A 27508-nucleotide genomic window follows, 5' to 3' on the forward strand; every position below is an offset into this window, starting at 1 on the left:
AGGTGGCTAAGCTCAAAGCTAGGGCACGGCAATTTCATCTCAGAGGATTCAGAGCCGGGCTGGCCGAGTTGTGATCTCTGAGGGAACATCGAGCTGGTGTTTGGCAAGTGGGGGGACGGGGAGGAAGGCTGGAGCAGAAGGATTTTCAAACCTGGGTTTGGTGCCTGGCAAGTAAAAAAGAGGTTTTCTTTTGATTTTTAGAAGTTGTATTCTGGATATTTCTTTTAAGTAGTTACGCTAACAGGTATTGGAACCCTGACTCACGGTGTCATCTTCTTTTTAGGTCTGTTTATGATGGAGAGGAGCACGGTCGTTTCATGGAAAAATTGGAAGCACGGATCAGAAACCATGATCGGGAGATCGAGAAAATGTGCAACTTCCATTACCAGGGCTTTGTGGACTCCATCACGGAGCTGCTGAAAGTTAGGGGGGAAGCTCAAAAACTGAAGGTAAGAGAAAGCCACCTGAATGACGTGGCTCTAGGTGGTCCTGTTTGAGCAGGGGGTTGGACAAGGTGACCTCCAGAGGTCCCCGACAACCTCAGCCGTTCTGTGATTGACCAAGCGAATGTCTCCTTTTGTCCACAGCGTCTTTCCTCCGTCTGGGAAAAACAAAAACAAACCCCAGCAATCTTCATTGTTTCTTCCTGTAACGATCGGTTGGTCGTTTGGAGTTCAACAATTATTTTGGCAAACTGGAATGCTGTGGTACATTAGCTTTAATCTTCCTTGTGATTCTAAGTCTGTTCTCCATTAGGAAACACATGCTTTTCCTGGTGTACCTTAGACCAATTTCTTAAGCAAAAATAAGCTCTACAGGCTGAAGCATGTCTGCTATAGCAGCATCTACTCTAGTGCCCCGTATTACATCAAATTCTCGTTACAATAGCATTGCATCAGAGTCAGAGCTACAAAAAGACCTGATGCAGATCCGACTTTAGTCAGGAGGTGTCTGCCCAACACTGGCAAGTGAGATATTTAAAAAGCAAATGAACACCAGAGCATGCTAAGGTATTCAGAGGAGGCAGGCACAGAAGTGAAAAGTAAGTCATCAGTAGATACTGAAACACCGTTTGAACAAATACATAGCTTGATTCTTTTTCTGTGGCATCTCCAGGTGTGGTTGGCTTAACTAGAAAATAATTCTAATAATTTTGCCTTCTCCATTCCTGGCTCTAGCCTGGAATGGAGAAGGCAAAATGGTTACAGCTAGGGGTGGATTTTCTGAATGATGCGGCCCTTGAAGTTGTGCAGAAAGATGAGAGAGAGGTGGATTTTTACAGATTCCTTGGAAGAATGTGCTCAGCATTGTGTGGGAAAAGTCATTTGTAAGGATTGGAATGCAGATACGTGGTAGGAAGTTTTCTGGGGTCAAAAAGGATCTAGAGATTGGTGGTGTCCCTACATGCAGAGGTCAAGTGGGCTTGCAGTTTAAGCTTGGCTGGTGTGCCTCAAAATATGAATATTACACAATTTGGGGCATATAAGGAAGCGTAGCAGTGACTTGATGAGTGTCAGAGGTTGGAGAGCCTTCCTCTTTCTCCTAGAGAAGTTAGAACAGAGGCAGAGAAGATAAAGTGCGTGCCTTTTCCGTTCTTTTCTGCAGCACCAAGCTGTGACCTTGATATAAAAATCGAAAGCAACTTCCTGGAACGATCACTTAGTGAATGGGAGTGAGTTGGGTGGCACCCAAAAAGGAGAATTCTGTCTCTGGAGACCCAGCGCAAGAAGTCTTCCTGTGGAGTCTGGGTGGAGAGATGGAGTCTGACCTGTTTAGAAGGACCTTTTTGGGCACCTAGAAGAGTGGGGGACTATTCAGTGGGCATTAGAGAAGATGAAGTCATAAATAAGGGGAAAAAAATCTCAGAAAAGCAAATTTTCTGGAAAAGAAAGAAAAAAAAAACACTTTACCTTCACTGTGCTGCCTCTTGCTTTTCACACATTTATTTATTTCTTCATTTAAAGCTTCCTCAGGCATTTCCAAGCTTGCTTCAGGTTTAACATATGGCCTCGATCCCCCAAGCCGTGTGCTTGCAGGAGCACCTTTCCAGGGGTGTTTCCTGACACCAGAAGCACCCTTCTTATTACAACGGCATTTTCCACGAAGAGCATTCATCCAGCGGTTGATTGCAGGATGAGGCCATTGGAAATACCATGAAAGAAGATTTTTAAAGCCATTGTTTCTAGCCAAGAATTCCACATTGTTTGTTTGCAAAGGCTCGTTGCTGTTTCCCATTCTACAGACAGCTACTTTGTTGGTGGCGCACTGTGAAGTCCATCTCTACCCTCAGGATCTCTCTTGATTTCCATTACTATGTGATCTATAAAACGGCACATGGGAAAAATATACACAGAAGCTTATTTGAGAAACATTGAGCCCTCTTTGTAAGGGTTTCCCCAGGGAATCATCCGTGGGTCCAGTGGCGAGAGCGCGTTTTGTTCCAGCTATTCATTCTGTATTTGATCTCGGTCTTTTTCTCAATAGCACTGCTCTTTGAATGTACGTACAGCCGGCTATGAAACAAATGCCCTCCGTGTTGCACCTCCAGGACGTATCTGCAGCCATGTGCTTGTAGCTTTGGGGCGTTCTCTGTAATGTCACACTAGCAGAAATATCTACGTTCGTTGTTTTAAGAGTGCAAGCTATGAGCTAGGTGCGTCGTCTCCCCTCTCTCGTGTGTACCACAGCTGCTCTCTTCCCTTTGCACTGCAGTGCTGTGTTTCAGGTGGCCCCACGTCAGGCTGAACCCTGATCAGGACCGCGTGGCCAGCCTTTCCGCTCTCCTTTCTGCTCTCCTTGGCCTCTGAAGGGCTAGCTCTGAATTAACTGGGAGCTTGAGCTTTTAGCTCCGCAGGTGAGCTCCTCCGCAGTGCATTTCTGCGCTAAGAAGCTTTGTGTTGCTTTCCAAGGATGCTGGGTCACTGCTTGAGAATCAGTATATGATTTAAAAAAAGAAAAAAAAGAAAAAAAGGCAAGTTAGTTGGGAATACATGGGGCACATTTTCAAAAAGGCATCTCCTTATTTTGGGTGATAACTTTTTTTTTTTTAAAACAAAGCTTCTGCATTTCCTTACTTTTTTTTTTTTAACTGCATGGCTTTACTAAGGCTCTTTACTTTTAACTTCTTATGTGGTTTTAAAGAAAACCCTTTTTGCTTTGCTTTTTTTGCATGTTGTACATCTTAAACGTTCTCGTATCTTCTACTGCACAAAAACTTGCATTCTCATGAGGAAGTCAGCTTCATGATACCGACTCTTCTCAGTCCCAGTTCGCACTCCCACTGGGTCTTGCAAGCCATGTACCAGTCCAGTTACTCCATCTTCTAAAGGCTCCAGTGGAAATTAAAAGAGCAAAGATAAATTATGCATTAGGATGGTTCAACTTGGAAAACCTGACTGGAGGTGTGAAAGGGAACAGAGCACGGAGTCACAGGGCTGGTGCCAACCTCAGCGACTCCAGAGGGTCAGGTGAAGCAAGCCCTGCTTCAGCTGGGTTGTTCCTGATGGATTTTTGTCTGACCTAATGGTAGTCCTCCCTCCGAGCAGTCCTGCCCTTCCTTCTCTAGGAAACCCAAGTTGAGTGGTTAAAAACTTTTTTTTTTTTCATGTCTACAACTTTTGGACCTATCAGGCGCAAAAGAGAGATCGTTCCTTCTTGTTTCTGCAGCAGTCTCCTGTAACGTGGAGGCTGAAGGACTGTTCTCTGGTCTTGTTGTCTGTAAGATAAGTAGCCCCGATCCATCCCAGTGGGTTGTGCTTTCCGGGCATCTCACTGCTTTTACTTTTCTACCGTGGAGTCTTTCCAGTTGGTGGGTTCTTCCTTATTTTTTTATTTTTATTTTTTATTTTTCATTATGACAGCATGGTTTTTGAACTGGAGCAGGCACTCAGTCACCAGCGAAATGGTGTGGGAGGGTTATTTCAGGTGTGCTGTAGAATTCTCTTCATGCACACTCATCTGATGCCTGCTTGCTGTGTAGCAGCACAGCACGGACTGATTTTCAGCTTGATTCCCTGCACTCACCGGGTCCTTTCTCAGAGCTGCTGCCCAGTCGCCCGTTGTCCTGTTTCGTGCAGCTCATTACCTCTGCCCGAGCTGAGTGAGTGCTCCACACCTGCCACTGCCGAACGGCAATTAATAAAAAGGCTCTTCTCTGAGAAGCCATCTGCAAGTCTGATCCTCTCTCCCAGCACTCATGGTACCGCTGTGCTCAGTCGTAAAAGCTACGAAGTTAAGAGTCAGGGAAAGAAAACGAATGGGAAGCAATCTTTATTGCTTACAGCATTCAAGTTAAGGCAGATCTAATAAAACAGAGGCAGGTGGTGTAAAGCAAAGGGAAGCTCACCTTCCACACGCCAACCCAAGCGGTGGGTATTGCTGCCACGGAAAGCGGCCGTGCCCTAAAAATGCGACGGCCGTGCGGCGGAGTCCCGTAGGGGTTGGATAAAGGAAGAGAAAGTGGCTGTGGTGGTGGGTAATTAACCTGGTCCTTGGCTGCTCTCTCCAGATTGGGAAGTTCAGAGCTGACTCGAAGGATTGCCCCGCAGCCAGCCCTCCTTTCGTAGGAAAAGGACGTGAAGACCCAGGGTAGGCGGGTGTTGGAAGCGGGGATGCAGCCAGCGCAGCCGTGCGGGGTCAGACCGCTGCCCTCCGCATCCATTCCCGGGATTCCTCTCCAGCGCCCTTTGCTCTTCTCTCTCATCACTCTGACACTCTCTAAATGATAGCAGAGCGACGTCTAAAAACCCCCAAACAAAAGCCCTGCTCAGTCCCACATGTTCCACGTGCAGATGAATGAACTAACAACTTGAGCGTCCTGTAAGCCCCTTCCGTGATCCCATCGTCTCCTTCTCCACATGTGCCCACCTGTTGTCGGCCCCCCCCTTGCTGGGCGTCTGTCTTAGATTATCAAATCTCCTCGTCTGAACAGCTTCGGTGTGTCTACAGAGGATCTCTATGAATAATCATCTATTTCTTCTCGATGTATGGACGTAGATCTCGAGAACAAACCAAAGCACAACCCCCTGCCTCCCGAAAACTCTCAGTGTGCCAGGGCAGAATATCTCCTTACGTTTTGCCTTAGCTGGGGTTGATGTGTAATTTTAATAGAAGACTAGTGCAGCCTTGGCATTATTTTTAGGAGCAGTTTTAAATTACCCTACATGGATTCCTTTTTCCTGGTGGGATTTTCAGGATATAAGAAAATAAAATAATCTTTGGAAGAGATGCTCTGCTCCTGCTCGTAAAATCTCAATACATCATAAAGGAAATGAGCAGTTTTTGCACAGGGCAGGCAGCCAGGAGAGCTGAAGCTACTGCAGAAGGGGGAGCAATATGATGCAGATGCTGCAGTGAAATTGTGTGCGGGGAGATCATGGGATGACTCCTCCGCATGCCTCGTGGTAAGCTCATAACCAGCACGGCCAGCATTAAGCACAAAAGGAGGTCCGTGAGGCGGGATGGCTTTGCTCGTTGAAGCAGCACCAAGCTCTCCATGTGAGACCTCCTGTTGAAACTTGGACCAGTTTGGAGCATCGTTATTGCTCAGTATCTTCCAGTAATTGGCAGGCAACAAATCGGATCCTGAATCAGTTTTATACATATTAATGCAAAATTCCTTTTCTATCTGAAATGCTTGCCTGGCGGTGTGCTGAAAAAAAAAAAAGAGTGGTGGCTGTTTTCTTCTGGGTATACCTTGAAACTTGTCCTGCTCTGCTCTGCTCTTGCGGCCACTCCATGCACCGTCCATGTTCTGTTGGGTAGTTGGAGAATGCTTTTCATGGACACCTTCGCTGGCGGTGAATTCGTTCGAAATTCCTGGCTGCTGTACGTGGTGGCAGCCGGGAGCTGTGCAGTACCTGCTCCTGCAGCTGCTGAGACGTGCCAGCTGGCGGCCGTCTGAACGCTTTGACGGGGAGAAATCAAGACAAGTTGGTAGTATTTACCGAGTCTCTTACTGGAAGCAGAGCTCTTAATTTGGTTTGTGGGATCTTGCGCTCCTGAATATACTCCGGGAGCTCCTCCTTGCAATTCCTGCAGTTGTCTTATCTCTCGTAACGATTTTTGTGTAGAATGAACAGAACTCCCCAAAACGCACATGAACTGCTTCATAAAATTTGATGATGCCGCTTGAAGTCCAGCAGTAGTTTCCCCGGTACAGTAGGTCTGAGCAGAACGAGAAACCTCCGAGACGTCTTACAAGGATGAGCCTGGAAATTGAAATTTACAACTTTAATGGGTATAAAAAGAGAATTTTATAGGGGGGAAAAAAAGTAGTTTTATGGCATGTTAGTCTTGCACTGACATGAGGCACCTGAACTCTGCGCAGTTATTCTCTGGTGGTATTTATCTTTATAATTGGCTGTTTTTGTTAAAAACCTGAAGGTGGGCATGTTTACTTGAACGTTTGTGTATTTTTCAGCCATCCCAGCTGGTCTCTGTAAGATGCTATCTCTGTTTACAAACCTCCTCCTGTCTGAACTCGAACGAGTATTCAGAAGAATTCCCAAAGTCATCTTTCTGCTTGTTGTCTAAATAATGTGCAAGCTGCTTGTTTTCTGTCCTGATGAGTTTAAAACGCAGCTTTGTTCTCCTCCGTGTTTTCACTGAGGCAAACAGATGCACAGGTCGTAAAGGGCTGAAGCGCTGCGATCCCGTTTGTCCAGGGAGCCTGTGGGCTTGCAGAGTGGGAGATTTTTGAACTCTGAGCCCTGACCTTCATAGGGTAATGCAGAAAGGCAGTTGAGTAAAGAAAATAAGTAATCCTTTAAAATAAACCAATAAAGATACGGGAGCCAGGAGGAGGCAATCAATGGGAGATGCATGTGAAGGTCTAAAAGAAAATATTTGAACTTCATAGGTCAAGTCCACACTGAAGACTTTTTTTCTTACTGTGATATTAAGGAGTTAAAGGCTAATCATAATCTGTTTAGCGTTGGGTAGGGGAAATTTCTTTCCAGGAGGTGATTTCTGTCCTACCACTTACATAAAATAGCGTTTAAGAGGAGAACCCTCACGTACAAGATTTGGTCCATCGGTACTGCAGCTTTTCGAGGCGGCTGTGCCGACAGCGTTAACTCCTGTTGCCTTCTACTTTTCTTCAGTAACAGGGAAGAAAATTCTTTTGTGGCACCTGGTCGGTTAATAAACTGTTCTATGTCGTGCAAGAGAGTGCTGTGTGAGAAGCAATGTGAGGGTGTTTATGTGCGGTTATTTCTTGTGAAAAGCGTTGTCCTGACTCACGTGCAGATGTGCTCTTTCTCTTTTCCCCAATATCCCCGCAGAACCAAGTGACGGACACCAACCGAAAGCTGCAGAACGAAGGGAAAGAAGTAAGTGATGCATCCGCTCGTTGTCCTTTTTGCTTTTCCGTGGTGTGGCCGTGCTTGCTGGTGGCGAGTTACACCGAGCATCAGTAAGTGCTGAGCGTTACTGCTGGCGTACCTGGCGCTGGTGTCAAGGTGGGCATTGGTCCTCTCCTGTCTCTCTCATCTCCTTGTGAAGCGTTAAGTCGTGTGAGTGTTGGGAAATGACTTTTCTCTCTTTTTACTCCGTGTGGATTGAAAGCTAGGGGAAGGGAAAACCTAGCAAGCAGGAAGCCCTTGAATCAGCAGTAATGAAGCTGTGGGCTCGCTCCTTCAGCCCTGAGTGGCATGGATGGGGTTGTCTGTGGCCACGCGAGCTGGAGACTCTGTGCCTGCTCCGTGCTGCAGCGTGGCAGCAGTTAACGCCGGCGTGGTTTTTGAGCCCCACGGGTAGAGGCGTCAAGGCACAGAGAAAGGAAATGATTGAATGTGCCTTGGGAGCGATTTGCCTCTGACCACATTCGTTCCTCTGTCCTTTCATTGTAATGTTAGCAGGCTGGAGGGACTCGAGAGGTGGGTGACGGCTGGGCGTTGCACGAAGGCGCTGATGTCTGAAGCTTTTCGAGTGCCTCAGAGATCCGAGAGAGCTTCCAGGGACAGTTCTGTTCCCGTCTTTTCCCCTTCCTCCTGTTGAATCTCATTGCTGTACCTGTATTTCATATAAATCTTCTGCTCTTTGCACCCTTTCTGTTCTCCTTCTTAACTGCCCTCCCAGACAGCCAGGCTGCATTTCGCTGTGAGGACGTGCAGGCATCCCCATCTCAGTGAGCTGCACTGCATCTGAAAAACAAACGAGAAAATACCACGTTGGACTGTGTCAGACCAATTATTCTATTAAAGATCAAAGATAAAAATGCCCTGTGGGGAGGAGGTAATGCAGCTTCTCCCCTGAACCAAATAAACATGCTTCTCTGTTACCTTGAGCAGAAGATTCGTCTCTCGAAGTAGAATATCTGGGGATTTCAAAAGGACTTCACAAACTTGGTCTGGTCCTGTGGAGCCAAGTCCGTGCTCTAGAGGACAGAACTGTGACCTGCCCCTTTGAAAGAGCAGAACTAAGGAAGTTTTGGGTGGCTGATCCTTGTTTTGCCACTGTCCAGATGCATAGGTTTTTCTGTTGGAGACGGAGCTTTTAAAGCTCACGGTTGGTTTGGGACGCTAAGAATTCCTCTGGGAGCGAGCGGCCACATCCTGCCTTTTAGAAGGACTAGAGAAGAGAAACTTGGAAAGGGAGCGGGAGTATGGAAGAGATGAAAAAAAAAATGGGAAGGGGGAAATCATTTTTGGAATTCACAGGACGTGCTGCAAGGCTGGTATTTTGATGGCTTTGGTTTTGCTGCTTACTTGCTTGAAATTAGACGAGGGAATGCTGCTGCTATTTGATTAAACCACCCGGAGCTGCCTGCGCTCCCAATTCCAGCGATGCTGCGCAATGCTCAGGGAGCTCTCCCGTTATCAGAGTAGGCTTTGTCGTCGACCTCCTGTTTGGATGTTCATGACAAGTGCCAAGTAGTTTGTATCCTCTCTGCTCTGTCTGTTCACTATTCTTGGTGAGACTTTTTTTTTTTTCTTTTTTCCCCAAAGCTGATAATAGCGATGGAAGAGCTGAAGCAATGCCGATTACAACAGAGAAATATTTCCGCGACGGTTGATAAGCTAACGCTGTGTCTTCCTGGTGAGGATCTGCAATTGCTCTTTATTTGTACAGCTGTTTGTTGTAATTCAGATCTCTTTGCTTTATGCTTCTGTCTCAATGCTCTTGTGTTTTCCTTCTCTTTCCAGTCCTGGAGATGTACAGCAAACTGCGAGAGCAAATGAAATCTAAAAGGTAAATTTTATATAGACCGATGTTTATGTTGGAAGAGTTGAAAAGCACCCCTTCGGTGCTAATTAAATTAAACAATGAGGTTCTCAAAACTTAGGAATTCAGAATCGTCCTTTCCGAGTTAACTTGTGTGATTTCTGGCTGGGTATCTTCACAGCACGGCTCAGCCTCCTGTGGTATGGAGTAGAGCTGGGATTGCAGCAGGCTCTAATTTTGTGTTAGGCTTTCTGATTAAGGTGGACGTTCCCTTTTTCTTTCCATGGATGCTCACTGTTGCGGTGGACATTCCAAATCAAGGTATCACTCTGTACCTATGTGTTGTTACTAGACGTCATATTATGGATGCCGTAATACAAAAAGTGGTCTGAGAGAAGCCGCTGAATGTGAGTGGAAGCCAAAGACCTGAGAAACGTTGTGCAGGGTGGTAGGAGAAGCTGGTGAGAAGGCACGCGGCTTATTTTGGGATCGAAATAATTGTTCAGAAGAGTGAGCTGAACTAAAACGACTTTGTGGCCCAGAGATCACGAGCTGTAAATCCAGGGTTTTTCCCACCCCACATCTGTTGCGATGCTGAAGAATTAAACCGTGGCCCAGGATATTCGCATGGCCGGGGTCCTGGGGGATGGTTTGTTTAAGCAGTTTGGAGGCGCGCTGTAGCCCTGGGGGTGGCAAATTGGGCAAAGAGCAGCTGCTGGGAGGAGGTCAGTGGAAAACGCGGTGGGCTCCAGCTGAATGCCATGCAGGGAGCGCAGTCAGATCCAGTGCCTGTTTTGTGCCTGCCATCCATCATGTAAACAATACAGAAGAAACCAGATGTTTCGAACGAGGCGATAACTAACTGGCTAGGCGTAATTTTACACTTCCCCTCCTGCCTCCGCTGATCCCTGTGGTCCTTGGTCCCCAGGAGCCTTGGATAAACAGATAAGCATGGATCGTGGAAGTGGGGCTGGCCAGAGGGGTTACAGGGAGCTTAGTTAGTTCTTCACACAGCTCTCTTTGCTTCTCTGCGTGGCTCAGTACAGAGCAGGCAGTCTATAGCTCATCCAACTGGTTTTCTTCTGTTTATGGGAACAGTGAGGGGCTTACCCGTTGACAGATGTGGGGTGGGGAGCTAGAGCTGATCACAGTGCTGTGAACTTTTGAAGGGAATCCACATGCTGCTCGATTCCCTCGTTCTGGGTAGTGTTTCCAGGGTCTGGTTCTAAGAACTGCATCTTTTTTTCTTTCCTTTATTGGACTGGTTCATTTTGAAACAAATAGAAGTTGAAAGCCACATTTAAGAAATATTTGAACCCTTGGCTTTTTTTTTCCCCTCTCCTTCTTTCTTTGTCTGGATTTGATGGCTTCATTCACCAAACGCAGCACAACATATTAAATATTTCTGTGTCTGCACCCGGTCTCACTTATCCATCATTTCGTGATGGCCAGCGGGGGGCTCGGCTACTGGTGTGAGTCTCAGGTTTGGAGCGCACAACCTCGGAGGAGCAATAGGTTTTGCATTCTGGGTGAATAAGCTCGGCTCTTCCAAGGTAGACAAAAAGAGTTATGTGCTGTTTGCTGCGTGATGTTTATAAAATGAACGGGAGCGTTTGCCAAACGCAGAGTCTGTGACCATTAACTGGAGCTGGAAATGGGGAGCACAGCGCGGTCCAAACCCAGAGGAGTGACCGTGCTACCAGCAGAGAGAAGAGATGCAGAGAAACCTTTCATCTTCCATTGTCCAGAACTTAAGGAAATGACAGAAAGAACTCTTTTTCTCAAGCGTCTGGGACACACAAGGCTGCTCGTTGGAAAGTGATGAGAAAAATCCAGAATGAGAAAATCTGCCAGACCCTGGGAGAAAGGATGCAGATAGCTGTGTGTGGGAGCCTGTCAGTGAGCAAGTCGTGAATCCTGCTGACAAATGAATGCCAGGGCCCAGACGCGGCGTGGAGGCTGTGTGCCTTCGGGGTACCTCCCATTTCTGGGGGCCTCCGAAGGGATCTGTCTCACTTACTCACGGGTCACTTGGTCTCCAGCAGTAGAAAGGAGAATATTTCATCCTGCTTGTGGCCGAGAAGCCTCTGTAGGGCTGTGCCCTTCCAAGCAGGACCTGGCCTTTTCCAGAAGGGAAGAAAAGTCAACTCTGAACCTATAGCTTATTGAAATGCCCCATTCCCAGTTGGCAAGCGTTCCTGGTTCACTGCTGCAGTGGTCCCGTGGGGTGGCCGATAAGAGGCGTTCGTGTAAGAAAAATCAGACCGGTTCTCAAAACTCCGGCTCGTGCAGCGGTTTGGGGCATCGCTGCCTTGCAGCCGGCGGTGGGGAGCCTTGCGGCGCGGCGCCAGGCGGCTCAGCTTCGCTCGCAGCGATCGCGGCTCCGCACGGCTGCGCTTTGCTCTGCCCCCACGTGTTTCGGGCTTTGTTTTCGGCAGGCAGGCGGGGACCCCATCAATGAACACCCGCTGTTCCCGCAGGCCACGTTTTAGCTTCTTCTGGTTCAACAAACAATGTCCTGAAATACAACAAACCCCCAATGTGTGTTTATTCCTCTGGTTTAATTTCTGGCTCTCTGCGCACTCTTAAGTTTCCCTCCGGAGAGGATTGCGTTTTATTGCACATAGCTTTTCATACCTCACCGGGGCATAAACGCTGACCGGGTTACGGGGTTAATCCGGTTAACTTCTGGTGTTCCTAACAGGACAGGCAGCTCTGGGTTAAAATAACTTCCCCGTGGACCTGCCCGGAGTTTAGGCAAGAATTATTTTGAATGGGGATTTGAGCGTCAGGTTATTTCGGTGGCGCTAGCACATTGCTTAGGACTAAACGCTGTTTCCCACCCTAACCTTCAGGGTGTAAGTGGTGTAGGTGTTTGTGAACGGGATTAACCGTGAGTAGAGTCAGCTTGAGTTGCCTTAATTCACCCCCACAGGGGACCGTGACCCCGTGGGGTGGCAGTCTTTTGGCATGTGCTGCTTGCTGAAACCCTGCGAGCAAAACCTGTTGGGAGGGGGAAGCCCGTTTATGTCTGAACAAACTCTTGCAGGAGGGCCCCCGTGGGGCATATTCCAGTGAACAGGCAAACGGGTGCCCTCTTCCCAAAGGGGAAAGACTGAAAATATTTGAGAAAGAGGGTTTGAACAGTTTCCCGCTTAGTTTCCCATTTAGCATCTCCCGTCAGGTTACTCAGCCCGTTTTAAAATGACCCGTTACCGTGCTTCGTTGGCACGATGGCAGTCGTGCTGTTGTGCAGAGAGGTCAGGGAAGTGTTTGGTACCTTGCCTAAGGCCATTGCTGGGCCTGACCGAGATGTAAAAGCGTGCGTCCTGGATAAAGGAAGGAGCGTTGGGGGTTCTTGCAGTCTAAGGCTTCATCTTAAGTCGTTAAGGTATATTCCTTTATAGCGGGGAAGTCACTTATTGTCACCATTGCAAAGCTCGCGGACACCAGTGGTCCAACAGGAGCTGCAGAAGAAGGAGGGACCTCACAGAAAAAGTGTCCTTTGGTCCCATTAGGTGGGGTTGTATTGGGATTGTTTTCACCTCTATCTAAATAAAAAGGTTCCTTGGGTGGGAAGTGTTTTTCAGTGGTGCTTATCAGCTTTTGAAGAGCTGGGAGGAAGGTGGGGTCTGAGTGCTTGTGCCACAAGAAATCTGAGCGCTCCTGTACTCAGGGTACATCGAACAGATTAGCAAGTATCCCCGCGAGTAGCACATACTGGCGGGTGTTGGATAGCAGTCTGTCAGCCTGCGGTACGTTACATATTCTCATCTCCATCCTACTGTTTTACAAGACCTCGCTGTTCAGGGGCCACCCAGTCTTTGAGGCGACAAAGGTGAGGCTGCTGCAGCCCTGGGCCCGAGCAGTCGCGAGGTGAGGGCGCACACGTGGACACTGCATAGAGCACGTACATTGACACACGGCACATACATTGACACACGGCTGGCTGCACGGGTCGGGTACATGCCCCATACCTCACCCAGTAACCCCCCTGCTCCGTGGGGTGCTCCGGAGACACCCCCTGCCCCCCTTGGGGAGGTCTTGGGGACAACGGAGCAGGCACATGGGCGAGAGCCGTGCTGGGCTCAGCTGGTGCAGGCGACTCGTTGCCCAGCTGGGCCCTGGCTGTGCATCAGGGCTCTGAGCGAGGAGCTGCTGCTCCCAGCCAGGACTGCCGTCACAGTGTTCCTCTGCTTCCCTGGTTGGGAAGGAAAATGGTGCTTTTATGGTTACCTGGATGCCAAGATCTATATTGCTTCAAAGGGAGCTGAAGTTCTTAGACCTATTGAATTATTTATGCACAGTGCATGTTTTTGAGTGGAAATGGGGTGGAAATAGCTGTTATTTTTTTTTTTCCTGCATCTGCTTTGCTTGCTTTCCCCAGACACTACCCTGCTCTGAAGACCCTGGAGCACCTTGAGCACACCTACCTGCCTCAGGTGAGCCACTACCGCTTCTGCAAGATCATGGTGGATAATATCCCAAAGCTGCGCGAGGAGATAAAGGAAGTTTCCATGTCAGACCTCAAGGATTTCCTGGAGAGTATCCGTAAGCACTCCGACAAGATTGGGGAGACAGCAATGAAACAGGTAAGGACTCCTTCTCTTTGGTGGAGGGGAAGCTGTTCTGGAAGGAGTTTCACAGTCACGTTGAGTTCTATCTTTCCAATGCCAAGGCAGTAAAGGCTTCACAGCAACTTTAAGGTGAAAAAGTTTTTGTTCTGTAATTGCTGCTGGAGCTTACTTTCTAATTTTTACCCTATTGAAAAATGGCAATTTGTTTTTGTCGTCGTCTTCTCCCACCTGTACTTTGCCATGGACTCTTGGCAGCCCCGCAGCCTGGGAGGTGCAGGGGCTGCGGATTCCTGTTTTCCACGCAGCAGAGTGGGGGAGTTTTGTGCTGCCCTGCCTGGGGAGAACTGGAGGAGCTGGGGATACCGGTGCTGACTTCCCAGGTTCAGAGTAAAGCAATAGAAGTACCCATTTTTTTTGCATCTTAACCTCATTCTCAAATGTTGGGTAGACTTTTATTGTGGCTTGCTTGTACTTGCCTAGCAGTCGATGTCTGCAAAAGATGAACCTGATTAATTAAACATAGCCATGCTTGTATTAAGATGGAATTGCCTTTTCTCGAACTATTCTAGTTTTGAATTTCAGTACACTTTTTCTTATCACATCTGGAGAGCATTGCTCATGGTGTCTGTGAAAACAAATTTTTTGATGAAATTCAAATCCACTGGTAATGAAATGTTATCTCGAGACGTATTTCCTCTGATAGCGATTGACTGATCGGGGTGGTTGATTTATGGGAAAGATTCTTGCCATAACTTTTCACAAGATGATATATGACTTATAAACACTGTCCTTTCTGTAAAATGTACTAGCTCGAGGATTTCCATTAACTGATTTCATCTATAATGTGTCTACTCCCTTGTTGTCTTCACAGTCTCTCTCTAGTATTTTGGGAAAGCAAACCCTTACATTACGTAATAGAGCTCTGAAGATTTGCCGTTACGTTTCTTACAGTTCAGCAAACATTTTTCTTAGTTGTTGCATAAATCAAATGAGGTTCTCTGAATCTGCTGAAAACGTCTGGTGATCCGGGCATCCTGTCGTGGAGCCAGACGTGCCTGGTGGCAATGCCTGTGACGGCTCCAGGCATTACTGTGCTGAATTTACCTGAGACAATGGTTTCCAGAACAGTTGGTTACAAAAAAAAAAAAAATTGTGGCAGACAAACTTTTAAGCAGATTATTCTTTGGTTTCTGGGGCTCTGGACGGAAAGGAAGAAGTTCAGGTTGTCTCTTGGTACCCAATTAGTGCAGCAACTGTGCTACTTTAAATAAATAAATAATTCTTTATATCCCGGTAAGGATATTCACCAATTACAGAGACGTAAGAGGTTGCAGATGTCTTCTCTTTTTATTTTCCAGTTTTGTCACTGGGACACTGGGAGGGTGAGGCTGGGTATCTGGCCCTCATAGGACCGCGGCTGGTGGCTTTGGGCAGGGAGAACCTGCCGGGAGAGGTCACGGGTGGACGTTCAGCCACGTTTTTTTGCTGCTTGGACAGACCAGTTTTGAGAAATTTGTCATTTAAAAAAACAGCAGGAGGCTGGAAATAAGGGAGGGGGAAAAAAGTTGGGTCTTCATCCAGCGGGTGGTGGAGCTTTGGAGCTCCTTTTGCAAAACTTGCATGGCTTCCAGGAGGAACTGGGCAAGTGGTTTCAGCGGGCTCCTGCGGGGTCGCTACCTGAGCAGACCGTCCGGGGCTCAAGAAGTGCCTGGTGTGACAACAGCGAGAAGCTGGGAGAAGGTTTGGGGAAAGAGCAACGTTTATTTGCCTTGTTCTTGTCCTGTGGTGGGGCTTGGTCTTGCAGTACTGCATTATCTGAGCTCCTGGTCGGAGCCAGCAAGTGGTTGTGTGGCTGAATGAAACCGCCAAAGAGCGTGTGCTTTCCTCCCATAGCAACTCTTGCTTCCTTTTCCTCCGTGATGTTTAGGTGTTACGGTTTTTCTCTACGCTTAGCCTTTTGTTGCTCATTGTCTATTCCCCCTGCTAATATTGTCTGCTTTCCCTAAGCTGGTTATTTGTTCTCCAGCTGTGGATAGCCTCTCGGCTAGGGCTGTGGCCCCTGCTTGGACCTCAGTTAAACGTCTGTTCCTGCTCCTTGCCGTCGGTTTTCCACTTAGAGACTTGCAGAAGTCCTTCATCTTTCACCATCTGCTGAGTTCCAGCCATTTTGGACCTTAAGGATTTCCAAACTGAGGTCTGATTGTGATGATTTTTCCTTTTGTTCGTTGATGCTGCCAGCACCTCTGTGATCAGAGCTTCAGTCTCTGAATGTATCTAACAAAAAATATTTAAGTGGAAAAGGTGTTTTTCTTTCTTTCACGTAGATGCTAATGAAATATAAAGTAAGTTGGGCTTTTGCGAGCAGCATCACAAAACATCTCGATGTTTTTAGCATCATCCGGCAAACATTTCCAGTCTCACCCACATCCCAGTTTTCTGCTCTTGGGTGAGAGCCGGGTGCAGGCTGCAGCAGGGCTTTCCTTCGCCCTCCGTGGACCGTGGCTATCTCCGAGGAAGGGCTCGCCAGCTCCTCAGCGGAAAATAAGTGCCGTTCCCACCCAGCAGCTTGGAGAGGAAGGTAAACTCGCCGCGTCCAGTTGCAAACGCGGAGCTGGAAGCGGTGCCGGAATTTGAGCGACGTGCTAGGTTTATTCCTGCCGAAAGCGTCACGGGCTGCTCGAACGCCGAGAAGCGATGAGGAGCTGAAGCTTTCCGAGCCTCCCGTCGCGTGGGGTCACTTCACGTCGCCGTGCTGAAAGCGCAGGGCAGGGCTTCCTCTGCCAGAATCACCAGTATCACTTCTTGCATCACTGGGCCTTTTTCCTCGGTCTGCTGGCTGTGATTGATAGCCGCTCTGGAGCGGAGCGGAGCTGGCAGGAGGCCTGGGAGAGTCGGGGAACTGCGATTGGCAGCTAAATGCATTCGGTTTAAATTAGCATCATATAAATTCTTTTAAAATTGTTTGATTTCACCAGCGGGAATGGAATAGGGGCTGATACAATGGGGAAAGGAAATCGTGTTTTTGTAACATTACAAATCTGAGGCTGATGATGACAAGAGCTGAAAATTTCATTTTGTGATAATCAGAATGATCTGTCTCGGAGTGCTCGGAGCCGTGGCTGCGTTTCTGGCCGGCAGGCAAGGATGCGGGGAGTTCGCTGGCCCCTCTCTTGGACAGGAAAGCCGCCATGGGGTGAAGTCAAGTGAGACGGTCCCGGGGTCAGCCGAACGTGGGGAACAGTGCGCCGAGAAACTCTATATCCTCAGAGCACAAATGATGAGTTCTCATTGACTCCTTTCCTCGTTTTTTTTCAGCCCGAGTTTTATTACCTGTGCTTGTGGGGGGATCTGCTTTGTTCCAGCCCGTCTGCTTAATTACACGGCTCTGGAGCAGCTGGAAGTAGCTTCACGCGTTTGAACTCGTTTTGGACTTTGGCCCTGTGAACCTGTGTGTGTGTTTTGTTTTTGTTGTTCTGTTTTTTTTAAAAGATCCGAGCTCTGGGCTTTGCCAGGAGTGAATTACGTCTTATTAACACTTGCTGATATCCGGAATGCGGTTTTATTATCTAGCTTAACGGCTGAAATATGCAAGGCATGTGGAAGAGGTCACTTAAGATGGTGCTGCGCGCAGAGTATCGAGGGTAAGCCGTGAGTGCTGCTACACAGGGGGCCAAGAATAACCAATCCAAAAGCCATTATCGGATAAAGTTTGTCAGGACAGCCAAAGCGCTCAGCATGCATTTCAAATAGATGGAGGCAACCCAGCATTTTTTATAGCCTCGCTAGGATGCGCTCTCAGAGCTGCTGTTTTAAGAGGTGGCGACGCAGTACAAGCTTCAAGGGCTTGGTGTGCCAGCCGTGCTTTTTTCGGGAGCTGTTTGCTCTTCTTGGCAACAGGTATTGGAGTCTGTGTCACTTTTGAGCGGTATAATGCGAGGTTTACGTAGATATTTTTCCTGCGGTGGCAGAAAAATACCAACTCAGCAACGTGAGCGTATACACAGGCTTAAAAATGAGGCAAAAAACTGCAGTGATGTGCGTAAGTAATGCTAAATGTTAAAACGTTAATGTCCTTCTGTCGGAATGCAGTTGTCACCTCCAGCTGAAGACGATGAAGCACTTCACGTGGTTTAACAGCAGCTCTGTACAAAAGGCAACCGGTTCTCTGAAACGAGTTATTTCATCTCGGGTATGAACGACTTCCCTAGCTTCACGCGCCGTCCCTGCAGGTCACGGGTGAGCGGAGAACTGTGGCAGAGCACGGAGTGCTGTGCACCTCCTCTGCTCTGTACCGTGGGCTTTCGAGCCTCAAAACTGGCTGGCCGTGGATGACTGAACAGCAGGCGGGGCTGTGCTGCTGGCCCTGCACTGACGTGCCTGATACGCGTAGGAGCGTTCAGTAGCGCAGGTAGCAGCGGCCTTACAAAGAAAAACGTTGTGGAGGAAGAGGAGCCTTTACTTTTGTCTGTCACCGCTGGGGGTGACAGCGGCTAAAAGGCATTCCCTGTGACCGCAGGGATGTTGGCGCTGTGCGATCGCGAGGCCGTGGTGAGGCTGCCGAGCAGCCAGCTGTGTGCTGCAGCGTGGTCGGTGTGTCTGGATTCCTGCTGAATTCTGACCTCGAGGTGCCCAGGTTTGCGGCGGCACGTTTGGGGATTTTGCAGGTTTCTTTGCAGGGTTTGCTCTGTGCTGCTGGTGGTTCTTGCGATTGTAACTGAGCCTTCACGTGTGTTTTTGCCAGCAGTACACAGAAGCAGCTATCTGCTGGTGGCAAGTCCTGAGAATCTGCTGGTGGTTTTTCAACACTTCTTAATTTTGAATGCATAAAAATATGCAATAAAGATGCTCCCGTGTAATTTTGGTAAAAAATAAATTGGAAGGTTGGATTTTTTTTTTTTTTAAAAAGCTGCTGCTCTGCACAGTGTTCGTGGGGAAGAAAAATGGATTGCACTCAGCTCCTTGGCTGCTTCAAGCGCGCTTCCAAGCACTTCCCTTACAGTTGGGTGCCAGCAGGGGGTTTTGCAAGGACAGCTCCCTTCCTGCCCAGCGGTGCCCCTTTCCCATCTCAGCCACTATGAGTTGATCTCCTTCAGGATGGCGGTGACCGAGGGGTTCTGTGGGCGGTGGGGAGTTGAGGGACCAGTGATTCCTGGCCTTGGAGGGGACACGAGGGACAGCAGGGGGATGTGCTGCAGCTTCAGCCTGGTGGCACGTGCCGCAGAAGGGCGTGAGAAGGGCGAAGGGGAGGTAGGTGGTACGGAAAGCGGGGAAAGCAGGGGGGAGCTCGGCCTGCAAAGGTCACCCATCACCGAAAACACACCTCGGTCGCGCAGCTTCACCAGCACGCTGTACCCAGAAGAGGAGGCGATGCCGGTGGCACGTGTCCCCCGGGGCAGGGTGCTGTGGTGCCCCGGAGGGACCGCGTCCCCCAGGCTGAGCCCACTCGCAGCAGGGCTGCCCCGCTGCAGGTTGCTTCGGCAGCAGCCAGAAATCTGAGGGAGCTCTGTCAGGCAGCTTGTTGGAACTGCTGGTGATAAGTAGAGACGTGGCGTGCGGCGGCTTCAGCCTTGTTGGGAAATCCTGTCCCGGCCCCGCTCCTCGTCGTAAATGCAAACACATGCACGCCACCCCCAGCCACGAGAGCGCAGCGGCTCCCTGCGCGGCGGGGGGCAGAAGGACGTTTTCTCAGACTCCAGATACTGCCTGGTGGCCTTTTGATGGCCCGAAAAAACGCTTGAAAACGCAGCCTGGGCAGTGTTCTTAATTATCCCCATCTCTGGAAGCTGGGAACTTTACGTAATCTGCTGCGGCGCGTATGGGAATCGTTTGTGCTCTGGGTGCATATTTTGGAGCAAATGAGATTTAACTGCCTGTCTGTGGCTGCGCTGCGCGGGGAGCGACCTTCTGCTGGGTGTCGGTGCCCCGGCAGAGCCCACGCTCCCCCAAAGTCTCCTGTGTTTGAAATGAAGGCTCCCCTGCCACGTGGGCTGCGTCCACCAGATCCGAGCCCAAGGTTTCTCGTGCTGCTCGGAAGATCCCCGCATTTGCCTGCCCCGTAGGCTGGGGTTTCAGTGCCAACTCCCAAAAGCACCCTTGAGATCTGAGCCTCCGGCCCTTCCGAGCGGTGCCTCTGGTGCCAAGGGTTTTCGTTAGCCAAAAAAAAAATAAAGTAAAATAAAGTAGTTTAATAAAAACAAGGGAAATTTATAGCCCCGGCTGCAGGAAGGGGGGAGCCTTCTGCAGGGGTCAGCCTGGTAGCTGGGCGCGGGGTGCCCGTTTACATGGCGGCAGTCGGGGTGAGCAGGTAGCCTTTTCCCCTTCTGGGCAGGTTTGTGAAGCAGAAGCTTATTTTCTAGCAAAATCGTGTAACGAGACTTCCCTAATCTTTGATGCTATTGCTCGTCTGCTCGTTATATGAAAGTATTACGGAAGGAAATGTATCTTCGAGGGCTGTTTGGGTTAGAAGGCTGGTGGTCTCAGCTTGCAGGTTTGGGGGAAGAAGCTCATAAAACAGGCAAACTGGATGAAGTGGGTGATGCAGCAGGAACGGGGAGGCTTTGGTGTCGGGGAGAAATGATTAACGCTGATCACTGCAGCTGTTAAACCTGCGTGAGCTCCGAGATGCTTTCATGTGCCTTCAGCCTTTTTTTTTCTCCTTGTTAGAAGCTTCTAATGTTGTGTGTTCATACCCACCCTCTATCCCCGCTCCCCAAGAAAGAGATGGATAAATCGGACTGAATCCTCCAAGCTATTTATCCGCAGCATCTCCTGCTTAACCTCTTTGGAAACATAGAGTTGAACAGTAAAAAGGTTTTTGTTTTGCCCGAGGTTAGAAGTGCAGGCACGTCTTTAATAACTCACTACTCTTCACTAGGGCTTGCCACTGAAAGCTTTTTTCCTAGCAGCACGTTGGACACCATCCCCACGCTGACTGCGTCGATCACTTGACGCTTGTCACTTAATTTGAAAGCTTTTTAAGTAAAATCGTGGGGACGTGTCGGCCTCCCCCTGCTGCATTCGCCACCCTAATCCACCTGCTCTTTGCTCGAATCAGAGGCGATCTTAGTGGTTTTGGGAGATAAAACGTGCTCTTTGTAGACAACTGGGGACAACCTAGCTCTTGGAAGCAAGCTGCCAGCTGCCTCGGGTTGTCCCTGCTCTGTGTAGGATGGGGGAGCAGGGTGCAGGGGTCGCGGCTCTCTGGCAGTACGGGGGTGAGGAGGGGGCTTGGGGAGCTGTCGGGCTGCCCGCACGTGCTCCTGTGGGGGACGTGCAGGGGAGCACGTCCTTCCTCTGCCCTTAGCCTCCAGCCCATGTAGCCCCGACTTCCCTGCCCCGTTTCACGGAGCACGCGTGGATTCATCGCGGTCCTGTGTCCCCTGCTTCGCACCTTCAGCCCTGAGCTCGCCCGCGGAAACCAAAGCGGCCCCGAGGAGCTCTCGCACGGCCGGAGGATGCTCGGCTGCGTGCAGGAGGGGCGAAAACCGAGGAAGACGAAGGAAAAGATGTGAAGGGTTTGGAGAACTGGAAAAACCTTATTTTTTTTTTTTGAAGCGGATCCTGGAGCGAACCGTCCGGCCAGGAGCTTGAGGTTAAACATGATCCCTCGACTTCCCGGCACGCGTGGGAGTGCGGGGGCCGCGGCAGCCCGACGAGCTCGGGTTCGGAACACGGGGTCGGGGCGGATGGGGCGGCCATGGGTGGGAAAAGCGGGCGAAGGCGGCAACGAGGATGTCTGCCGGGGTGGACCCGGGGCCAGCAGCACACGTGGGTCATGGTGGAGAGGTGGTGATAGGGGTATTTGCAGATGTAAGCACGTTCCTGTTCCCCGGTGCGCTTTGTTTGAGGTCTTCGTGCTTCCTCGTGCTTCAGCTCTCCTCCTTCCCACATCACATAATTTGAGTGCAAATGTGCTTATTAGCATAAAAGGACTTTTCATGCTAACGTTTCCTGGCTTTCTGCAGAAGGTTTCTCTGTTTACTTAAGAGGAATTCTCTGCCTTTAAGTCTCCATTTACAATTTATACCCTATAGGAGTTTTATTAATAACTGGGTATTCCTCCGAATTCTTTTTATGACCTCAAAAATGAAACTGCTAAATCAAGGGCCTTTTTTATTTCACCACGTGTATGAGTAATGGCCACAGGGGCCGTGCTATCCCCAGCAGCGTATCCAGCCTGCGCTGCGGACATGGCCACCTCGTAAAACCCAAAGTTTAACTACAGGGCAGCCGTGTGCTGGAGCGGCTTTTTGTGTGGTTGCCTTTTAAGACCGTTTCAAACGCTTGACATCCAGAGATGTTCCTTGAAATTCATCCTTTATCTTCCAGCTCTTAGGAGACGTGGTACAATACACGAAGCTTGAAAGAGCGGTGCCAAGCCGAGGCACGAGCAGCTCTTGCTCCTTCTTTGGAGCCTGTTAGTAACCCGTTAGTAACTGCTTTACTTTTTTTTTGCATTGTAGCTGGGAAAAGAGGTGCCGTTAAACTTTTTCTATCCGCCCCGGACTGCAGGCATTCGGCGCTGTAATTCTCACTGATCTCGCCTGGTTTTAATTACGTAGCCCGAGAGCTGCTCAAAGGGAGGCGCTGCCTGGTGCGCCGGCGGCCCGTGGCCGTGCCAGCTTTGGAGGTGAGCCAGCACGGACCGACCTCAGACCCGTAAAAGTGGGTGCTGTGGTGGCTGTGGCATACGCCACGTGTGGGGAGGACGTGGAGGAGCACGGGGACCTGGGCAGGATGGCCGGGTTGGGATGTTGGTGGGGATCAGGCTGGCTCAGAGCATTGGGGATTGCCCCCGGCAGGATGCTGCTGCCTGGGATGGTGAATTCTTCAGCTTGCGTTTAGATGGCTCGGGCTCATCGTAACGTAGCTGCTCGTAAACCTTCTGAGTTAACCAATTTTTCCCTTTTTTTTTTTTTTTTTTTTGAATTCCTCGAGTGGTTTTGGTGACAGGTTCCTGCGCGGCGTGGTTGGAGGATGGCTCTGTACTTGCCGCGGCTGCTGAGCGCTCGGCCGTGCACTCGTGGCAGGGGAGCCCAGGGGTTTGGGAGCCTGGGCGCTCCTGGGGTTGGTGTACGTTCCCAGCGCTGCTTCCCGAGGTGTGAAACACCTTGTGGACGTGGCAAACCACGAACACCGCTGTAAAACGGTTCTGGCACTGCGTGCGAGGTGACACCGTTGTGTCGGGACCAGGTTTTCCTGCTTCTGGGTGCTGTGGCTCATCCAGTCCCGGCACGATCCCCGAAGCCAGCCGCTGCCCACGTATTTTGGAACTCGGCCGTTTCTCCAGGTGACCAAGGCTTTGCTGCAGCTGCTCAGCAGCAGGACGCCACCCCGCACGGTAAGCTGCCGGTCGCACAGAGCACCCCGCAGGGGCTGGCCTGGCGGCACCGTTCCCAAATCCCAGCCACCTCCTCTCGGCGTGTGGGCCGTGACCCGTCCGCAAGCGATGGGGAAGGGCAGGGGTCGTACGAAACGATGTCAATTCACCAGGGGGTTCCGGTATTGGGGTTGCTAATGAGGCGCAATCGCGTTTGTAGGGCCGTATCTGTAGGGTTGAGGCCCAGCGGCTGAGTTCTCAGGGAGAGGACTGGAGGCTGTGCCGTGCGGCGTGCCCTCTGAGTGACACTCCCGTGCAAATTGCAAACGGGTGTATGCAGAAATCACCAAGTGAAACCCTTCAGCAACCCAAGACTTCCTTTAGTTCTATTTTTTTTCTTTTTTTTTTTCTTTTCTTTCCCTTTTTCTTTTTAAATACGAAGTTCTGCTGACAGGCTCAGGTCATTTAAGCCTCTCAACATATTCTTCTAATTCGCGTATATAGCAAATGTAGAACAGCTTTCAGTTGTGGATAAAAATGCACTTCAGTTACTCCCCGGACAGATCGGCTTTGTTTCTCTCCCCGTCTCCTCCCGAGCTGGACAAGTTCACGTGGGTGGATGAGGAAAGGATATCTCGAGCGCAGCGCTGCGTTTGTTCGACTTCAGGAGCCTCCGCGCGCTGCGATCTGGTTTGTCACTGCAGCCACAGAGTCTGACCGTGGCTCCGTCAAAGTATTTCAAAGGGTTTATTTCTGGGAGAAATCAAAATCTCCCGTGCAGCAGAGGAATACCTTCTGCAGCCGGAAAATAAATAAGTGGTATAGCTCTTTAGCCCTGCAGGACGGAGGGATTTGTGGTGTCTGCTACTGAGCATGTTGGTGTGGAGAACGTGGTGGCGAAACGGTCTCCTTGCACCAGTGGGGATGAAATGTAAAGATGTAACGTGATTTCATCTGCTTTAGTCCCTCTAGATTGGAAGGAGGAAGGGGAGGCCGTGGTTTGCTTTCCCTTTGCCAGTTTGAAGGTATTCTAGGCTGGGAAACTAGATTCCCCAGATACCCGGGCATCAAAACTGCAGTGTGCTCTGTCTGTGGCACGGGCTGAGGCCACAAGTCACTGCTGACCGAAAGGAGAACCTCTCCCCGTGGTTTTTAAATGGGATGGAGAAACCAGCGCCTGTACCTGGGGGCTGTGAAAGGTGCTCCAGGGAGGGTCACGGTTTAATTGTCGCGTCCTGGGGGAAATAACACGTAAAAGGACGCACAGAGCCGCAGCAAGAAATCTGCTGGGCTGCTGTTAGCTCACGTACGAAGGGAGGCTTTGATGCAAATGCTTGGATGCCCTTTTGCTGTTCACTCACTGCAGAGCTTGCACGGCAGTGGCACTCTGAAGGATGTCACTGCAGTACAGTGGCCAGAGGGGCTCTGATTTTGCTGCTATTGATATGTTTGAGGGGGTTTGCTAACTTCCGTCAGTGGAAGATGCAGCACATAGTAGCTTTTTTTTTTTTTCCCTGCTGGAAGTAGCTATTTATGCACAGTTCTTCCTACCCTGTAAGCAGGATAGGTAGAAATAAATCCTGCCAGGGCTCATTAAATAAAGCTTGCGATGATCTTCAGCTGGGAGCTGACCTCGGTCTGGGCGTCTCACGGCAGGAGCGAGACTGAGCTCAGTCCCAGCCCCTGGAGCGGTGCCTGCAGCACCCCGAGACCTGGGCGCTGTGTGATGACGGGAGCCCCCGGGCTCGGAGGGATTCAGGCCCTGGGGCTCGTCAGCCACCTCTGCGAATGGAGACGAAGCCGGTGCAAGATGCTCAGGGCAGCGCTCAGTGAGCCTTTGCGATGCGTTAGGGCAAAACTCTTCGTGACCTTATCAAGATGTTAGTTTTGCCTGGTTTTTCTTGTAAAATGATGCGTGTCGTACAGCCGGGTGGTGCTTTCTGAAGCAGGCGCTTGCCCAAGCACCTGGACGCTGTGCAGAGACGGTGTTTGTAAGGCTGGGGGTAGCGGTGTGGTGGTAGGGACACGGCCTTAAAATAAGAAATAAGAGCTGCAGCACGTGGCCCTAAAATAGGGATGCGGCAGCTCTTGCACCTTTTCCTGGTCACTGGTGAGTTTTTCCTTGTGTGCAGCTGGATCTGCCTCAAAAGTAATGTGCGAAAAGGTCGAGGAGGGGTAGAAACAAATAATAATAATAATAAAAAAATCCACCTGTTCATTTTTGTGGACTTTGAAGCCTGAACCTTCAGAGCAAAGCGAGCGCTGCGTGTAGCCGAGCTGCCTTCTTTGTGGCCCAGCTTCGCGTGCGTCTCCTTTCCCTCCGGTGCTTTCAGCTCCTGCCGGGGGTCGCAGGTAGCAAAGGGGCTGAAGGTTCGCAGGAGCGGTGCGTGTCTGGGTGGCACCCGGTTTTCCAGCTCCTCCGAAGGGCTGCTCCCTGCAGCAGCTCCCTGCAGCCCTGCCGGTGCCGCGCCGAGCCTCAGCGCCAGTGCCGGCTGCTGGCGGGGGCTGCTTTCTTCACAGGTTGCTGCAGCTCCGATGTTTTAGGCCCAGTTTTTGGTCTGAACACAGAAACAGATCGCAGCTCTGAATTAATTCATGACGGAGAGGTCCAGCTGCAGTTCCTTTGAACACGGCTTTACGTTTTGTAGCTGCTGAAGCTTCCCGGCGCTCCCTGCTGCATCCGCCGTCGGTCTGGCTTCGCTGTGGATTCTGGCTTCGAGCTTTTCCCCTCGCTTCGTAACTTCTACCATCAGCGAGAGAATTTGTAGCAGGAAACCCGCAGCAGCAGCAGTTTTGTTTGAGAGGCTGAGGGCTGAATTCCTTGGCTTAGCAATGGCTTTAATACGGAGAAAGCACCGCTTTGCCTCCCTCTGTTGCTTACAGGGCTGCCTTTGCACGTAGGGAGCTGCACGGCTTTGGCTGCTCCAGGACCACAGGCTTGGGTCGGATCAGGAAGACCAACGCAGAAACTACAGCCAGGGAGTGACAAACAGGTGCTCCATGCATAGTCTGACCCCGCTTGTTGCTCCTTAACTACTCCTGGGGTAATTTTGCTTAGTTATGTCTTTGGCCCCCGACAGGAACTGTTTGAAAACAGCTTTGGAAGGAGCTGGCAATGCACCGGGAGAGCCAGAGCCTCTGCGCAAGGCTTTCTCTTGCCTCCAGTTCTGTTGAAATCCTCCCCAAAGCTAACAATTTCTGCATTTCCCAATCCTCCCTATCTCCTCAGCCCTTTCCGTGACCTGGCGGACAGCGGCGGTGCCGGGGGGAGGCTCGTGGTTCACGGCGCCGGTGCCATCTGGGATTCGAGACGAGGAGCTCCTGGCCCTGGCTGGCGATGCTGCCGGTTCCGAGGCGCAAACGTCCCGGCCCTCCTTCCCTTCCGGGGGGCCTCGCGGACGCCGATGGCTCCTTTTCCTTGCTAACCTTTCCCAGCCCCCCGTCCCGCTGTTTGTAGCGCTGCTAACCCGTAAAACGAGCGCCCTGGGAGTTCTCCTCCTGAGCAGACGGCAGGATAAACAAACACCCCGCACCGCTCGCCTCGCGCTCCAGCCCCGAGGAGCCTTGTTTTCAGCTCTGACCCCGCAACCTTTCCTCTGGTTGGCAGCGTGCTGGCGTTGACAGTCGGGGTGGTTCAGCCAGAGTTGAAAGATAATTGCTGGAGGAGCAGCGGCCGGGATGGTATGCGTTATTCAGCAGGACCCCCTTGAGGCGAAGCTTTGAATCTGGTGCGCGTTTTCAAAGCATGTGTTAAACTTTATGTGATGCTGATTAAAACGGAGGGCTGCAGGGTGAATTGGCAGGGCCCCGCAGCTGCATCTGCCAAGTGACATGCAAAGAAACGTCTTGCCGCAGTATCGGGCTCGAGTACTCGTCTCGGCAGAATCGGGCTCTGCAAGGGGGAAAGCCTTTCTGGGGCGTTCCTCCCGCACGGCGCGCGCACACGAGCGCTTACAGGTCCTGTGCGAGCCCTCCGCTCGTATGGTATTTCCATCTAACCCCTTTTTATTTCCAAACCCATATGGAAATAATAGCGCTCCCCCTCCCGCCCCGTCGTGTCCCTCGGCTTGGAGTTTTCCACGGAGCAGATGTAAAAAAGCGAGAGAAGGAAGGAGGGCAGGTATGGCCCCACGGGAGCTGCGGGATGTGCGTGCCAGCCGCGGGAGGAGCAGCGCGCTCCCAACAGCACGCGATGGAAGGAGCCCGGCCCCGCCGCGGCTCCCTCTGGTTCCCTGTCTCCCCGGGGATGCGGTTTAGCGGGCTCTGATACAGCGTGGTTCAGTTATTTATTTATTTTAATGCGTGCGTCTCAGTGGGGCTTAATAGCGAGGTTCAGAAGCTTCCTCTGAGACGCGCAGCAGGTTAATTTTTATTTTAGAGGTTATCCCAGTGTGATACGGGGCATTCCCTTGGGCCACACCTAGCTGTGCCTTAGGGGCAGAACTGG

At 50.5% G+C, this 27508-nt stretch overlaps 1 protein-coding gene across 6 annotated transcripts in view; it reads left to right on the top strand.

Moving 5' to 3' along the window:
• Nucleotides 1-27508, top strand: part of EXOC6B (exocyst complex component 6B) — a 292399-nt gene that overhangs the window by 43508 nt on the left and 221383 nt on the right. For all 6 annotated transcript variants that reach the window (XM_080592091.1, XM_080592089.1, XM_080592092.1 and 3 more), the window contains exons 2-6: nucleotides 284-449; nucleotides 7284-7331; nucleotides 8949-9039; nucleotides 9147-9192; nucleotides 13553-13757. In XM_080592091.1, coding sequence (XP_080448217.1) covers nucleotides 284-449; nucleotides 7284-7331; nucleotides 8949-9039; nucleotides 9147-9192; nucleotides 13553-13757 — 556 coding nt within the window. The remainder of the gene's footprint in view (nucleotides 1-283; nucleotides 450-7283; nucleotides 7332-8948; nucleotides 9040-9146; nucleotides 9193-13552; nucleotides 13758-27508) is intronic.

The sequence above is a fragment of the Anser brachyrhynchus genome (assembly GCF_964034855.1).
Source record: "Anser brachyrhynchus genome assembly, chromosome: 4".
In the NCBI taxonomy this organism is placed as follows: Eukaryota; Metazoa; Chordata; class Aves; order Anseriformes; family Anatidae; genus Anser; species Anser brachyrhynchus.